This window comes from Gymnoscopelus braueri, assembly GCF_963280865.1.
Source record: "Gymnoscopelus braueri genome assembly, chromosome: 2".
NCBI classification, from domain to species: Eukaryota; Metazoa; Chordata; class Actinopteri; order Myctophiformes; family Myctophidae; genus Gymnoscopelus; species Gymnoscopelus braueri.
In genome coordinates, this window is record NC_137604.1 from 43,144,798 (window position 1) to 43,161,011 (window position 16,214).

Sequence of the window (16,214 nt, forward strand, 5' to 3'; positions counted from 1 at the left end):
AGAAACATTGATGCCTCATGTCATTTGTACCATGCATGGCAAAATGTGTGTTATTTATAGGGATTTTATGGATTTATTTTAAGTTGCAATACAATGCATTGTAAAAAATGTAATTGTATTTTATATCAATGATGTACATACTGCATATTTATGTTGCTGTAATAACATCGTCACAAGTTCCTACAACACACTCTTGGCATGTTAATCAACAAGAGAGAGAAAATAATTAAAGTGGGCTGTTAAGAAATGACACCAGTCACATTTATGATTAATACATTATGATTAATACATGTGTTATCTATTTTGAACTAGAAGACACCTGTGGGACACTATTACATTTCTCTCAGTGTGGCCCAACAGCAGTTCAGTCAGATTGTCAACACAAATGACTTAACTGTCATTTTTGGCTGTGGAGACTGAATTATAATAGAAAATAGGTTTGGTCAGATCAGAGTTTGATATGTGTGGATTCATATTGTCCTTTGTATACTCTATTCTAATGAGTATGATCTTCCAAATGCAGACTGTCACTGCAAAACTATCCAGAATAGAAGTGATATGATGGTCCTGTTGACCAGTGAATATAGTCTGGTACATGTGATGAATGTTATTAATATTTTGTGTATGATGTAATGAAACACACTCAGCTTTATGAAACTAAGAATGTTTATATTTTCCTGCTCTAGGGAATCTAGGATATCGTACACCTCTTTTCAACTTTTTGGATTAACTACAGAGACTGTAAAGCGGTGGATTCAGGATGGGAACTAACCCAAAAAGGACAGTGACAGTCCAGATGGTGCCTCAGCTGGCTGTAGACGCTCTGGGTAATAAGGAGTCTAATGCCAACTGGGCAAAGGAACCTAACCTAAACCTTACACAGGTTTGTCCAACCTCTACCCTTTCCTCTATAGAGTGCGGGCAGGATAACGTACATGTCACTATGACGACTACCACCACTACTACTACTACTACTACTAATAACACCTCAATTACCCAAAAGGGGGCAGAATCAGCTGGAGGTGTAGTCTCAGACACGCTTACCCCTGCCTATGAAAACCAGGAGAAATCTGGACACATGATTGGGGGCCTCAGCCAACAGATACCAGACTTGTCATTGCTGGCAGGTCAAGATGTGAGTGGAGTGGGAGAGAGCCAGAGGGATAGTAATGCTAATTTGAGGATGTTAACCCCGAAAGAGGAGAAGGATATCTGCAATGCTGCCCTGTCGCCTGCCATTACATCATCAAAGGTTGACATGCCGTCAAATGACTTCAGAGTGAAAGGACCGAGCCTGCTAGAGGAGATCTGTGCAGAGCCTACACCGCAGGGCTGTGGAGGGTCCTTAGAAAAAGAATTACTTAAGGGGAATAGCAACAGCGATGTCTCTTCAAATAATCAAAAGCTCGACAAAGCCTGTGAATCAAAACATACTGCATCAGTGCTGACACCTCAGCAGTGTAGCGCAAAGGGGGTTTCATCCTCCACAAACAAGGACATTGCTCTCCCCTTGAAATCTAAAGAGCCCGATAGTATAAATAGCCCCTCATATAGCTCAGCCATCAGCCCTGGTCAGTTGCAGTGCCCCCCGCAGGCCTCTAAAGCTTGTACCCCTGAGACGAAATCCCCAGCGCCTCCTCAAACGGAATACAAAATGCAAGAGATGTTTCAAACTAAACCGAATGTGGAGTCTGCAGTTCTGCTCACCACCACCACCACCACCACCACCACCACTACTACCAACACACCTCCATCCAGGAGCCTCGGCACTAATGCAGGACTTACAAATACGAATTTAAGCTCCACACACACACCACAGGACTTGCGACCTGTCAAAAATGCACACACTTCCTTAGATAAACACCAGCCGATGTCTTCACAACAGGGTTCCTCTTCACCACCCCAGGCTCAACATCACACACCAGCACATGGGCTGGTGGCTGAGGAATCCAGACAGACTGAGACTGATGTCTCTGCGGAGCAGCGTCAGTCCTCCTTTAAGTTCTATAGCGAGGCCTCTACAATGACCTCCCTGTCATGCACCCCTACTAAGCAATGGCAGGATGTAGCGGTGCAGGCAGTAGCTAATACTTGCAATAAGGCTGTGTCCACCAGTCCCAGTCTGCTGCCTCTTGCAGAACCTCGCAGGCCCAGCGCCAGGGATATCAACAGGGAGGACACTCTGAGCCTGGCTGTAGCTTACCAGGGGGACAGCAGTGTGGGCCTACACCAGATGGATCCCTTGCAGGTTCCTATGGCTTCACCACCCACCTCTATGGATCCTAGGTCGGAGATACTCACCCTAGAGGCAGAGCTGTGTCCCAATCAAAACACCAGTGTGGTCCTCCACACTGAGGCCACTTCCATGCAGCAGGATTTCAGGCTAGGGGCCAAGCCTAAGGAGCTTGGCTCAGCTCTATGCAACATCCAGAGAGGTCCTTTACCCTTGCATCCTGTTTATCAGATTAACATCGAACCCAGTGGCCAAAAGGAACAGTTGACCAATGTAGGTCCCCATCAAGGGGAGACGGTCAACTCCCAGTGTATGCCTAAGGCCACAATATCTGAAGTAATGTCTCTTCCAGCGCAGTCTGCCAAGACACCCACTGCTCAGCAAGCTCGCGCGTCACAATTAGAAGTGGCAGCTAGTAGTGGCAAGTCCAAATCTGGTGACAGCAATGCTCTGTCTCAGTCTATATCTACAGCCAAGACCACTTTGACAGGAACGGATGACAAACCAAAGTCTATCTGTTCAAAAGATCAGACCAAGGCTGGAGCAAAAGCATCGATAAAGGGAAAAAATCCTGGCAAGACTGAGCTGAAGCCAGAGAAAAAGGAAGAAGAGGTGGATGACAAAGAAAATAATGTTCAAGACGTGGTTTGGGACGAACAAGGGATGACGTGGGAGGTGTATGGGGCTGGTGTTGACCTAGAGTGCCTGGGCTTTGCCATCCAGAGCCATCTGGTAAGTAAAATCAAGGAGCAGGAGAGGAAACTCCAGTCCTCGATCAGGAAGTCCATCTCTGCGGGCGATTCTCCGCGACATGGCAGGAAGAAAAAGAGGAGGCAGCAGAACATTTTTAGGTCAATGCTGCGAAATGTCAGACGGCCCAACTGCTGTGTGCGCCCCCCTCCCTCCGCTGTGCAGGAGTGAAGTACACAGGTAGCCTATGTTAAAACCTTTTACTTCCCATTAACTCTTTCCCAGAGGTCAAAATATATGGCCTCCTACAGTTTCTCCTTGTGATGATTATTGATGCCAAGTGAAATTTGAATGGTACAGCAGCTATTCCTGTGAGCATACTGGAATGTTTTAGTGTGTACAGTATAAAGGCCTACAGAGACGCCTGTGTGTGATGTTTGTGATTTAAAGAAAGAGGACAAAAAAGTAGGAAATAATAGATATGTTAAGAAAATGAACAACTACACACTTATTTTCTAGAAATAGATGATGTTATAAAAAACAGTATTTAAAAAGTCAAAAGGCAATAATATAGTGAAATGCATGTATATTTGTTCTAATGGCAGTCGTATGACTTCCCACAATGAAGTCTAGATGTTAACCAGTACTGTGCTGGTACTGATCAAGGGAATACATATCCTACTGTCACTCAGTATATTCACTTTTACAAGATATTGTGCAATTAACTAAAAGTCGCATTGCATTTGGTATATGTTTATCAGGTGTATTGGGGGCCTTTTATTTATATTATTGCAATATTGATTTTTCTTAATTTTTTCAGATTAGTTTTCAATGGATTATTTTTCATTTTCGTGCTGATAAAGAAAGTCTTACCTTGTTCATTTCTATTATGATGTGCAAAGATGGAACTCTGTGCATAGAAGCTCCCTGTTTAATCTCTGTTCTTGTTTTTTTTATTAAATAACATAAAATGGAAGGTTGATCTCTATATATCTTGTATCCTAAATTCACTGTCACTGATTTAAAGCAGGTGTCACAGCTGTGATATGACACTGGAGGAATTTTGAAAAAAGGTTTTTCAAATTATTCATTCCAATTGATAAATATACATCGAAAGAGAAGGACTAAGTGAATAAAATTACTTGGATGTTGAACTGGTCTAGAAACTTCTTCATACAGCATAGGCCTACTGACAAACAGGCAAAAACAGGAAACACAGGCTGCTTGTAAAAACATACTGGTATCATTTGTCTGGAGCAAATGGGTGTCTTAAAACGATTATTCCCAAGTACCGTATGCAAAAATTGTTAGAAAAAATTAGGGACCTTGGTCAAAGGCACAGAAAGTGACAAAGATGAAGTTGTTGTGTTTGTTTGGATTTGGTTTGTTTTGGTGCTGGTGGCTTCTCAAATGGTATTTGTTGATGTGCTTTTGTGCAAACAGCAGTGCACACGGCCATCCTGTATGTGTATAAGAGTGAAATTGATGGTGAAAGTTAGTTATACGGTATGTTGGCTTTTCTTAATTTATTTGATTAATTTAGCCCCTATATACTTTGTTGACCGAGGTTCCCCCATGGGGTCTATACTTGGTCCCCTCCTTTTTTCCCTCTACACTAAATCTATTCAGTGAAAACAGTTGATCTACGAGGTCAGATTGTAATATTTCTCTAGCATATTTTCTTGATCAGATCCGGTCCGGGAGATTTGGCGGAAATTGTGCAGACAGCAGTCAGACAACATCTCAGCTTTATGAGATAAAGCATGCAGGAACAATCACAACATGTATGCAGATGCAACAGTGATCGAGTATGGTCCTCTAGAATGTAACCACATGAACTAGCATACAGTCTGACTCTGGGCATGTCATAATAGGTGAACATTCAGTGAAAATAGGCAAACATCTGTCAAAAAGCTTATCTACAAGCGTGGCTATTTTCTGTGAAGATATTTAGTGTAGAGAGAAAACAGGAGTATAGAACCCCCGGGGGACAAAGTTTATCAGGTTTTCAGTTGCTAACACTCCATGTGTGCATCTTACGGGCACATTTTCTTGTATGTCAGTTCTACCTGATTCCCATTTGAAGTTATTACTGGACATCATCATTTAGAGCAGAGACTCACTACTCCAGTCCTGGAACTAGACCACTGCAATCCAGAATAATTTAGCTAGAAAACTAGCACTAGTGTTTCGTCCAGTTAATTACATTCCCCCTGTATTACAGGTCTAAATTTAGATTGATACAATGAAAACCAACAGTAATCTGGATCCTCAGGGCCAGAGTTGAGAACAACGCATTTTTAGTAATAAAACATTTCAAATTACTCCCTCTTTCACAATGCTTATCAGACATTGTCTAATAGAAGACTAGTTTCAGACAAATGTTGGATAGAGAATATGTACTCTCTTTGAGTGAATTATGTGTTCTAAAGAGTGTAACACTGATTCCTGTTGACGACTGTTTTTTTTTACCAATCGTGTCATTTACGTCATATGATAAGAAAGAAAAGAGAAGCTCTCTTGATTTGCTCTGCAACGTGTACTAAAACAGCCATGAACCAGACCTAGCATTTTTATAATTATAATAGTAAATCTTTATTTGTGGATCACCTTTACTACATAGATCACAGCTCAAAGGTAGCAGCATTAGGACAGGTATGAGACAAAGAAAACATAAATAATGTGCTCACATTGTCAGGAGACAACAGGAACACATACCAGTAAAACTAAATCATATAAAAATCGATATAGAGCCATACCAGCAGTAAAGCCAAGAGCTCCCTGTTCCACTGAACAATGTAGTAATAAAGAACAACGTACGGGGCCTTGACAATGCACTAGACTTAATGGATACTCTTAAATTAACTGTATGCTTTAATTAAATTAAATTGAAATTAAATTCTAACCACACTTTTCTGCCTCTTGGCCTGATAAACTTCTATTCCATCCTCATGCATTCAGTGTTTAGTTTTGCATTATCTCTTAGATTGAAAAAAGTACCCCACCACTTTGAGTGATAGCGAAAAACGTGTTCATAGCTATTCAATCTTCTCAGATCTTTGCTCGCATCCAAGCCCTACTCGAATAGTTTCAGGACAGTGGCTCTCTATGTCAGGGTGATGCTGTTCTTTGTCAAGTAGCCATCCTTCTTCCCTACCCCATAGACATACACGGCCGGAAGAGGGGCGCCTACAAATTCACGCCGACTTTTGACACAGCGCCGCTACTCGAGGTCCTTTAGAACGATGAACTGCAGCTCTCAATGCAATCTCTATGAGAGGCATTGTAAAATACCGTAATTTCACTGGTTAACTACTGAGGCTGTAGCGATCTTTTTTGTGTTTTAATAAAGTGTCCCATTTGTTTGATTTGTCCTTTTTAATGTGACATACCTGCCATCTCAATATACAACCCACAATATACTATAATATTCTCCATCAGTGTCTCAAAAGTTCTAGCATCTGAAATCTAAGGTTTAAGTGGTTGCATGGTATATACGTCACGGACGCATCCCTATGATCGCTTGAGGTTTTCAATACCCAGATAGGCTACGTTTGTGTCTCTCATGTATCATTTTTATAGGCTATTTATTTTGGACAATTATCCAAACAGCATCTTGCAAGATTTGTATATTAATACTAACCTGGAGTATTCACTAAGTAGTTGAAAATGTCGGGATATGTCACTCCTCCATTTAGTTGGGTTATTTCCACAACTTACATTAAGGCAAGTTAATACAACAACGGTAAACCCACACGTTTTAATTTGTCATGTACCGTCGGAGCTCCGTGGTGGGTAGAAAATTAATATAAGCCTATGAGATGTTCAAAATATAGAAATATGAACAAAGTCAGTCGGGATTGGGATGAGAATTCCCCACTTCAGAGTGGACGCTCGGCGCTCGTAAAGACAGTGATGTCACTGAAATGCGACTACTGTGTCTGTCTGCAGTCTACCCTCTGCTGTGTTAACATTATGGGTAACCCATAAAAGTGGCAAATTAAATGTGAAACACATCAACTATTAAGAAAACAAGAAGATATGTTGACAAAGACACTCCATACATTTGCAAACATATTTTTATTTAAATCAATATCGTCTCCAGTTAATTAATAAATGTAATAATAATTTTAAAAGTAGGCTAACTCTCATATCCTCTCATAGGGAATGCATTGGTCTCAAAAGTGGGCGTGAAATTTGTAGTTCCCGTGTTGGTCTATTCACATGTGGTTACATCCTGCTATTCAAGGTATTGAATAGAGACACTCCCTTGCCCAGCTAGTACGCAATCAGTGCAGTGACTGTCTGAAGGGGTGCCACTCCCGAAATGTATCAGTTACGGCCACGGGCCACCTGGAGATTTATTGAATTTGGCAGATCTTGTGCTGGGCTGAGGCTTGTACAAAACATCCTCGCCTATGCCTCCTCCTCCTTTCTCTCCTCCTCTTCCTTCACCTCTTACTCGTACTCATCCACCTCCACCTCCTTCTCCTGCCCTCTTCGTTTCTCTTTGCCCTTTACCCTGCTTTGCTCTGCCCATCAGACTACAGCCCCTCTCCCTTTACCCTCTTCCTTAATTCTGACTTTCTGATCCTAGCTTTAATTAGCAGTGTTTCAATATTTGATATCCCTTCACCCCCTATGTCGTTAGGTACTGGTTCCCATTTGGTGGTGCAGATTAGATGTGGCACAGGGGGGTAGGCATATGGAAATGCCATGGCTTTCGGAGAAACACAAGCAAATACCACCCACTGCGATGGCTACCAGGAGGACACTGGTCCATCTGTATGCCATATCCCTTTCCTCTCAGTCTCCACAAGTGCACCCCATGCTCTCCTATGGTGATTTTAATGAGCACATGCCAGTACTGTCTATAATAACTGCACTCTGGTGTGTGACTCTGAGATGGAATGTGATTACACTGTAGTTACACATCTCTCCTCTTATTTAAAAAACGGGGAAGGAGAGGGATTTCCTGCTCATATATTCCCTTCAAAAATAATGCTATTATAAATGCTTAATGCTTTTAAAATACTTTTGGTTTTTAATAGTTTGCTATTTGGTGTCTACAAAAGTGGTACAAGTACTAAATGTTTCCTGTTCAACCCCATCACGTCATTTTGCTGTAGTTTTCAACATTTAACTAATGATTAATTACATGATAAATTGCATTTTCCTTTCTATTTAATCCTTTTCGCTACGCTGCACAAAATAAGTATACCATTGAAACACTGAGAACAGTGGGCTCATCTTCAAATGCTAACTGTATTAGGCTACAGTTTCATTTCACTGTTCCCAGCATGAGCTCCAAGATGATAATTCTCCCCCAAGGGCTTTTAGCTAACAAGGAAACACCCATCCATGGCGTTGTCAGGTGCTAAGGCTGAAACAGTCTGAGCACCTTGGACAGGATGCTGGAGCCCCCAGGTTGCTGCGAGTATATATGAACATTGGTCCCAGGGGTTCCCCTGACATGAGCTGAGGCATTTAAACTAATGGCACAGGTACTGTGGAAGAGCAACTGGGCTTTAGGGGGGAGAGCAGTGGTGCAATGCGTAGAGTATTCACAGGCAATCACAGCACACAGAAATAGCATAGGCCTGTGTTGAAAAGCAGCTACATCAGCACTTGTTGTAGCTGAGATTCAGGTCATTTGGCTGGTTTGGTTAATGTGCAGCATGTAGGCCTACTTGTTTGTTTTTTCCTAGGTTACTGAGAGGCAGAAAAAAATCTGGCCCCTATTTGTTCCTTCTCAATTACTAAATAAAACCGTTACATTGCATTTTATCTCAGAGAAAGAGAATAGTTTATGTGAAATTTAAGTAAACCACATGCAAGGTATTTAATACGGGCGGTAATTATCTCACATTTGAAACATTCAGACCCCCTTTGACATATCAAATCATACTCAACTGGATTTTTTATTCTTTAATCATTTTGACCGTGCAGTGGTTATCCTCATAAGATTCTACCACTCTTAATGTTTACCCTCATTAGAGAGTCAGTTAATGGACCCGTGGACCTGGGTGTATATTCATTACAGCTTCCTTGGATGCTTCCAGGGGACATCCAACATGGTGTTTCCAAACGGCAGAAGTCCCACTTGCACAGCAGTTTAGTCGCTCTCTTCTGCTGTACATGTTTTTTGCTTAAATAGTGACACAGTTAGCTCTTTAAACATCACACCAGCTTCTATAATCAGCTTCTATAATCAGTATGAGCCATGCAGGCACTGGTTGGAGAGCACTTCTCAAAATCATCACCATAATTCCCTGCACAGATCATTTGCTGTACATTAGATGTCACTTCTACCCTGTGAGTGAGCATAAATTATTTTACAAATCATGTTTTGAGATTGTGGAGAGGGTAATTAAGGATCAGATGATCATGCTTGCTGCAATTGTCTGGCTCCAGAAACCATCCCTGCTGATTTCACTGCTGGTTGAAATGATGAAATATGGCTCATACTCCAGATATCTTTCATTTCTCCTGTCTTTGACTATCTCCATCTTCATCTTGCTCTTCCATTTCCCTCTCTTTTGTCCATTTTCCCCCTTTTGCCTTGTGTTCGCATGCTCTTTTGTTATAAATGTGTTGTTATCCATTTCTCTTCATGTGCTGACCCCCTCCCATTCCCACATTTTTCTTTCAAGCCCTCTTTGATGATATGATATTAATGGAGCACCACAAGCCAGTAACAAGTACAACCAGGTGATTAAAGACTAAAGTGGTGAATTTCCCTCTGTCATTTCTATGCATCCAGCACTCGTATTCATCCTCACATTGAATCAGCTGCCAGATAAGACTCTTCCTCTTGGTGGCTGTGCCATTCCCACTGGAATAAGTGGCCTACATTTGTTTGTGGTGCAGTGCTAGACTGGTCATACACAGTAAAATCCATATAGTGTGTTAGCTAATATAACTGAGAGTGTACACATGTAACTTGTGGCTCCATTTGGTTACATTTGTATACAGGCTCTGAGATACAAATGGATAAATTAACATGGGAGGATTTGAATGTGTGTGTGTGTGTGTGTGCTCGTGTGTGTGTGTGTGTTGTACTCTATGTGCGTGTTTATAATGCCTGTATAAATACATGTACAGTAGTGTGTGAGCATGTTGTGCTTGCGATGTCTTTCCCTCTCCTGCAGCACTCTTTCACCGTGCACACCGTGTCTCATTTCTCTCTTTCTATCTTTTTCTCTCTGTCTCCCTTTCTCATCACTTCCACACATAGCTTGTAATCATGCTGCATTTAAAAAACCTTGTCATTGATTGCCTTCCCTTCTCCAACGCATACCTCCTCTAAGCTTTGTTGCAGGCGTGCATGCACAAGCAATTGTGGATGCACATATAGGTGTATGCACACACACTTTAACAAGCTCATTTACACACACATGCACACGCACGTGTGCGCACATACACACGTGTGCGCACATACACACGTGTGACGCACGCACACACACACACACACACACACACACACACACACACACACACACACACACACACACCCACAGGTCACCTTTCCTAGCTTCATTAGAGGCTGCTTTATTATGGTTGACAGATGCGCCCATAAATCATAGGTCCCCTGGTGAGGAGGAGATACAAAACAAACCCAACACTGATAGAGGTGATACACATGCACGTGCTCGTGTGCGCGTGCGCATACACACACACACACACACACACACACACACACACACACACACACACACACACACACACACACACACACACACACACACACACACACACACACACACACACACACACACAATATATGCAGAGAGACACAAACAATCCAACACATTTATACACACATACTGTGCACACACTCGCTCGCAAATATTTATAGACACACTTATTCACCACTTCAACATTCACAAAGTGTATGCAGACACTCTATGATTATGCATTAAAGCCAAATATTAGCCAGGCTTATGCAGGTTTTAATAAAGCACTGTTGTTATTGAGGTACTGTTCTGTACTAGACTTTACTGTACTGTTATTTGGTAGATATTAGCAACTCTATTGTGATACTATTCCTATTGCGTTGACAACATTGTGTCCTGTAGCGAAGTAACAGTCCAGAAAGCTGTTCACCTAACAGTGCCTTAATGTATTACTTTAAACGGCAACAGCAACAACTTTTGAGAATGTGTTGAGGTTGAGGAAAAGGTTCCAGCCATTGAGTCGAAGCTATATCTCAAGAAATAATTCAACTCCAGTCCTCTGCGTCCCTAAAGAGCAATAACCAGCTTTCATTACATCATCCCCTTTCTTTCCCAGGCAAAGAAAATCGAAGCAAAGTTAATCCTTATCCTCAGAGAGAAGTTAAGTATTAAGCAAGCAGTGAACGTTAACTGCAGATGCATTGCTGTATCAGCTGCTAATATAATAACTCAACCGAATCAAAGCACTGATCCTGATGAAAAGTCCAGTTCAGTTTAGTTATACAGAGATTGGGTCAAAGACAAATGAAAGTCCACCTTATGAAACTCATTAACTGAGCCTTTTATTTTGGCTGGACCATCAGGCCTGCCCTACAGACATGATCATGAATATCGCTGACTAACTGAGTCAGTCATTGAGTGATGAAGTTTCAGCATTAAAGGCTTTTCAGACAGGGAGCGATTGACACGCTTAGTAATACTGTACATTTTCAATGAGAGGCGGGCGACTAGCGGGGAGACGCGGACAATCTGAAGGCGGAGCGGCAATTGGGCACGATTCTGTGTATTTCTCACACACGTGCTGGTTTCACACACACGCCCGCCCCCGACAAGAGCTGGATTGTGGTCAGCGTCAGCTTTCAGGCTGAACGCCTGGGGTTACTTGCAGAGCGCTTGTCTGTCTGTGTATTCACAAGGTTTCCTACTGATCCAAGCGAGAACGCTGTCGTTGTGTCGCTCCCCGTCGGTTAAGCCCTTTAGTCAACCAGCTGGCCTAGCAATCAAATATCCAATCATTGAGCAGTAGTCCCTCCAGGATATAGTCTGTCCTGGTTAGGCTAACAATGAAGTAGCCAGTTGCAGATCAATCGTCCCTCCAAGCTATGGGATCTAGTAAGAGAAGAACGAGCCTATGGGCTGTTACACGTGAATGCGAAGGTTGGTTGTCTGCCTCGATTAAAGGTCTGTTCACGTTGGCCAGTTAGCTCTTGCTCAGTGTTGATCACAACATGACTTAGAGATGAAAAATGTTGACAAGCAGCTAAATTGTATTTATTTATATTGCTGCTAGTCCATATCCCGTGATGTGCGCAGGCAAAGTATGCAGGCTTTTGGGTAAATATGTGCTCGGTATGCATAGTGTAACTTTTGGAGAGGAGCACTGCTGATTTCATCCTGTTGGCATGTGGTGCGGTGTGTCAACCCCGTTTACGTCCTTTCAGCTAAGCTATTAGTGTAATAGTACGAAAAATTAAAATCCTTTATAACTTTGTAGGTGTGAGCCAGGTCTGCCTGTGCTGCTGTTGTCCCAGCGGTTACTGATCCCAATCCCATAGCCATACACCGTAACCATTTATTACTGCGATATTTTGTGACACCCCTAGTACAAGGTGAGGCTGCAGCAGGCGTTTGCCACCAAAGCTACGGTGATCCAAGCCATGGCAATGAAGAGCAAAATACAACTAATATTAACCAGTCTATGCTGCCATAAAAATTCTCCTTATTTTTTTTTAATAGTAGCCAATAATTTGTATGCCCCCTTTTTCTCCACAATTTAGTCGTTATGTCAATTAATTCCTCCCCACACACAGTTCTGTGTGGTCACGCTGTTGTATCCTACTGACTCACCTGACAGTGAGGAGCCCCCACCAGGAGGATGTAGGGCCTTCGTCCTACTCCTCCCGCCCAACACTCCCTGCTGACAGGTGCCGACCCAGCCGGTAGGCAATGACCAATATCACCCAACCCGCCCAGCTTCCCTCACCCAAACACAGGCCAATTGTGTTCGTATAGACGCCCGACAAAGCCAGATGCACCACAGTGGATTCAAACCAACAAGCTCCGTGGTGATGGGCAGGGACTTTACCACTGTGCCACCCGAGCGCCACAAAAAAAATCCTTTTTAATAAAATATTTTAAGATAAATTAATAATACATGCAATTTATTTAGCGCTTTTCTGAATACTCAAAGTCGCTTTACAAAACAAATAAAAACAACGTTATTAGGAAAAAAAATGTTAAAAGGGTAAAAAAAACTAAGCAAAACAAAATAATTTAAATTTAAAAAGTAAAAAGGGGGATTTGAATTTGGTAGGGAATGCAAGTCTGAAAAGGTGGGCTTTGAGAGTGGTTTTAAACGTGGCGAGGGTGGAGTTCCATAGGGAGGTGATTATGGATATTGTTGATTTTGTCGTGACAAAATGATGGGAAGCTATTGCATTTTTCGACAGTGAAGGACTGCGAGATGGTGTCCATGGGTTTGTGGAGTTTGTTGATGGTGGAGAAAAGTACTCTGGGGTTGCCACTGCCGGACTGGAGGATTCCAGAGTAGTTGGAAGAGCAGGTGGAGTTGAGGGTGTCTTTATAGAGCTGCATGTGTTACTTGTATGTGTCAGTGTGAATGGTGAGACCAGTCTTCCTGGCGAGCCTTTCCAACTTTCGGCCCTTGGACTTGAGGTGGTGAAGTTAATCCGTGTGTGTACTAGGGAGCAGTGTGTGTAAAGGTGACAGATTGGGGTTATTAGGCCTTATTGTTAGGTCTATGGAATATCATTTAATTAATCGTAAACCCCCGAATGGGATTATTAATACTGTGTAATTCAATGATTTTGGTACTGTGCAGGTCAATGTAATTAGAAATATTTGTTTGGTCTATAACTCTAATCTTGTAAACTAGCTCATACATTTCCTCCCAAATCTTATGTTGTGTTATATTGTATCAACTGTTTAAACACCCAAAATGGGATTGCAGGGAGTTTAAGTTTAGGCATTGGTTTGGATTGCTTAAGGTTAGTGTAAGATGGCTATCGTCCTCCTAACCAATCAGTACTAGTGTGCCGACTGTTTGTAAATCATATGACAACAGCACATGAGATTATATTGGCTATATATACATTATTGTTTGAAATAAGAGTAGTAATTATAGGCTAGTTGAAAATCCAATGTATACACATTGTGGTTGCAGAACCATGACCTGTATTGTGCTCTGTCTTGATGGCCTATTATCACATTGAGGGTGGTGGCTTGATGGTGATGACTCCATAATATTACATATTGCGCTATTAAAAAACAATAAAATAAAGTAAGTTGAATACAATTATGCAATAAAATGGCTGAAGGAGACAGATAAATAGGAATAGGAATCAATTGAAACGGTGAACCAACCTGAATCACACTAAAGTGTGTTTTAAACCACCCTGTACTGTACTTCATTGACAGGGGTCCCCCAGCAGTACTTGCTTGGCCCGCTCCCTTTTTTCCTCTACAATGTAGAGTCTGCATCAAATCTCTTTGCCCAAAATAGCCAATCTCCAATCTCACTACACATCCCAATGCGACACATTGTGAGCTTGTAGGTCTGCTATTTTCACTGAATGTTCGCCTATTTTCATAATGTTTGCCTATTATGACGTGCCCAGAATAGGGACGCAAGGTGGTTAAGATGTCCTTCAAAAGATGGCATGATTTGTCTAGTCTGAGCTCTTCAGACAGGGTATAGTGAGAGCCACTTCATGCTGTCACTTGATTTGCCTTTTCTTCTATAATCTTTCTTATCAGAGGAGGTTTTCTTATGTAGTACAGTACTTGGACAGATGGTGTAAAACGTAGTCAACTTAAATTAGTGGTAAAATATTTTGGCTTGGAGAAAGATACGTTTACAGCTGTTTTGGGCATCAATCTTGGTGACCGATCTATTAATAATTTATTGCCTACTAAAACGGGCTTGAGGGCTCAGGTGAAACTTCTCCCTGCGCCTTCCCTCAATTATTTTTCTCATTAATCAAGAAATCCAGCACTTAATGCTTTATTCGTCAGGAGTCAAGCTGTGTTAATTCAGTCCAGGTGTGCTGGGTGATATTTTAATCAATTTGGGAAACCCTGATTTAATTCAATTAATCTTTGGATACTGTGTAGATAATTCATGTTTCAAAATGGGATTTGAGTGAATAGTTGTGTTATGTTAGTAAGCCTGTGGAGGGAAATTATGATTTAGAGTCCCAATAAATATATCTTCAAACTTATAACACAAAGCAGCAAATTGAATAGCACTGACCAGCAAGGATGTTGAGTAATGATGATGGATCTGGCTTGTTTAAAAGGGAAATGTGCTTTTCTGTTCATTGACGGAGAGGAGCGAAGCTACAAGGGGGCTTTGGTAGAATTCAATCCAAGGGCAACAAGGGGGGCATGTTGGGGTCTTAACCACAAAGCTATCAATGCCAGGTTATGCATACCCCCCCCCACACACACACACACACACACACACACACACACACACACACACACACACACACACACACACACACACACACACACACACACACACACACACACACAACAAACAACTCATGCACCTATGTGTAGGTGCATTTGTAGGCCATTTGTAATTCAGAGAGTGTACAAATGTAACCATTGGTTTGTACACAGAGTTAAATGAAAACTGAGGAGTTTACTATGTAGCTCTTCCACCATGATCTTTAAGGTGAGTTCAAGGTACATCCCGTGCTGTCTCCATTATGAAGATCAGAGCAAAGTGGAGAGCAAAGTGGAAGTTCAGGTTTACCTTCCACTTTGCTCTGATCTTCATAATTAGTTGTCTGAAGAAAGCTGGCCAAGCCTCACTTTGGCACACGTCTTGCCAACATGAAGCCCATGGACATGGAGCATCAAGGAGAAAACCTGTTGTTCCAGGGGTCTGAGCACCCTGGAGAAGTTCCTCATCTTCCCGTTTGTGGCCATGACTGGAGCCTGCATTGGCCTGATAGTTGTAGGCTATACTTCACAGAGAAGGCAGACTCCAGCACCGATTCAAACGGTGAGTGTCCATGTAGAAAATTATTACTTTATTTTGTAAATGTTTCCATTTATTTCTTAGTTTTTTTCTTTATTTTGTCTACCTGTCAATGTTTATTATTGGATTGTCAGTGCAGTAAAATGCAGTGATTTGTTACTATTACCGCTGTCTGGGTGCCTGAGCCATGGCACCCAAATGTTGTCTCATACTTCAGTGTAATTTATGTCTCATCAATCTCTGTGAGGGACACTGCCCTGCTTGTACTAAAGTGGTGTTTAACATAATGCACACAGCAGTACCCAGGCCAGCTCCTCTCTCTCTC

The 16,214-nt window shown here is 41.9% G+C and overlaps 1 protein-coding gene across 1 annotated transcript; it reads left to right on the forward strand.

Annotated features, from left to right (window-relative positions):
* Positions 1–760: 760 nt before the first annotated feature.
* gprin3b (GPRIN family member 3b) lies at positions 761–3,688 on the forward strand (the record flags this gene model as incomplete). The annotated part of the gene is made up of 1 exon (XM_080457076.1): positions 761–3,688. One exon carries the CDS (start codon positions 761–763, stop codon positions 3,152–3,154), a length of 2,394 nt encoding a protein of 797 aa, XP_080313202.1. The 3' UTR covers positions 3,155–3,688.
* Positions 3,689–16,214: the final 12,526 nt, after the last annotated feature.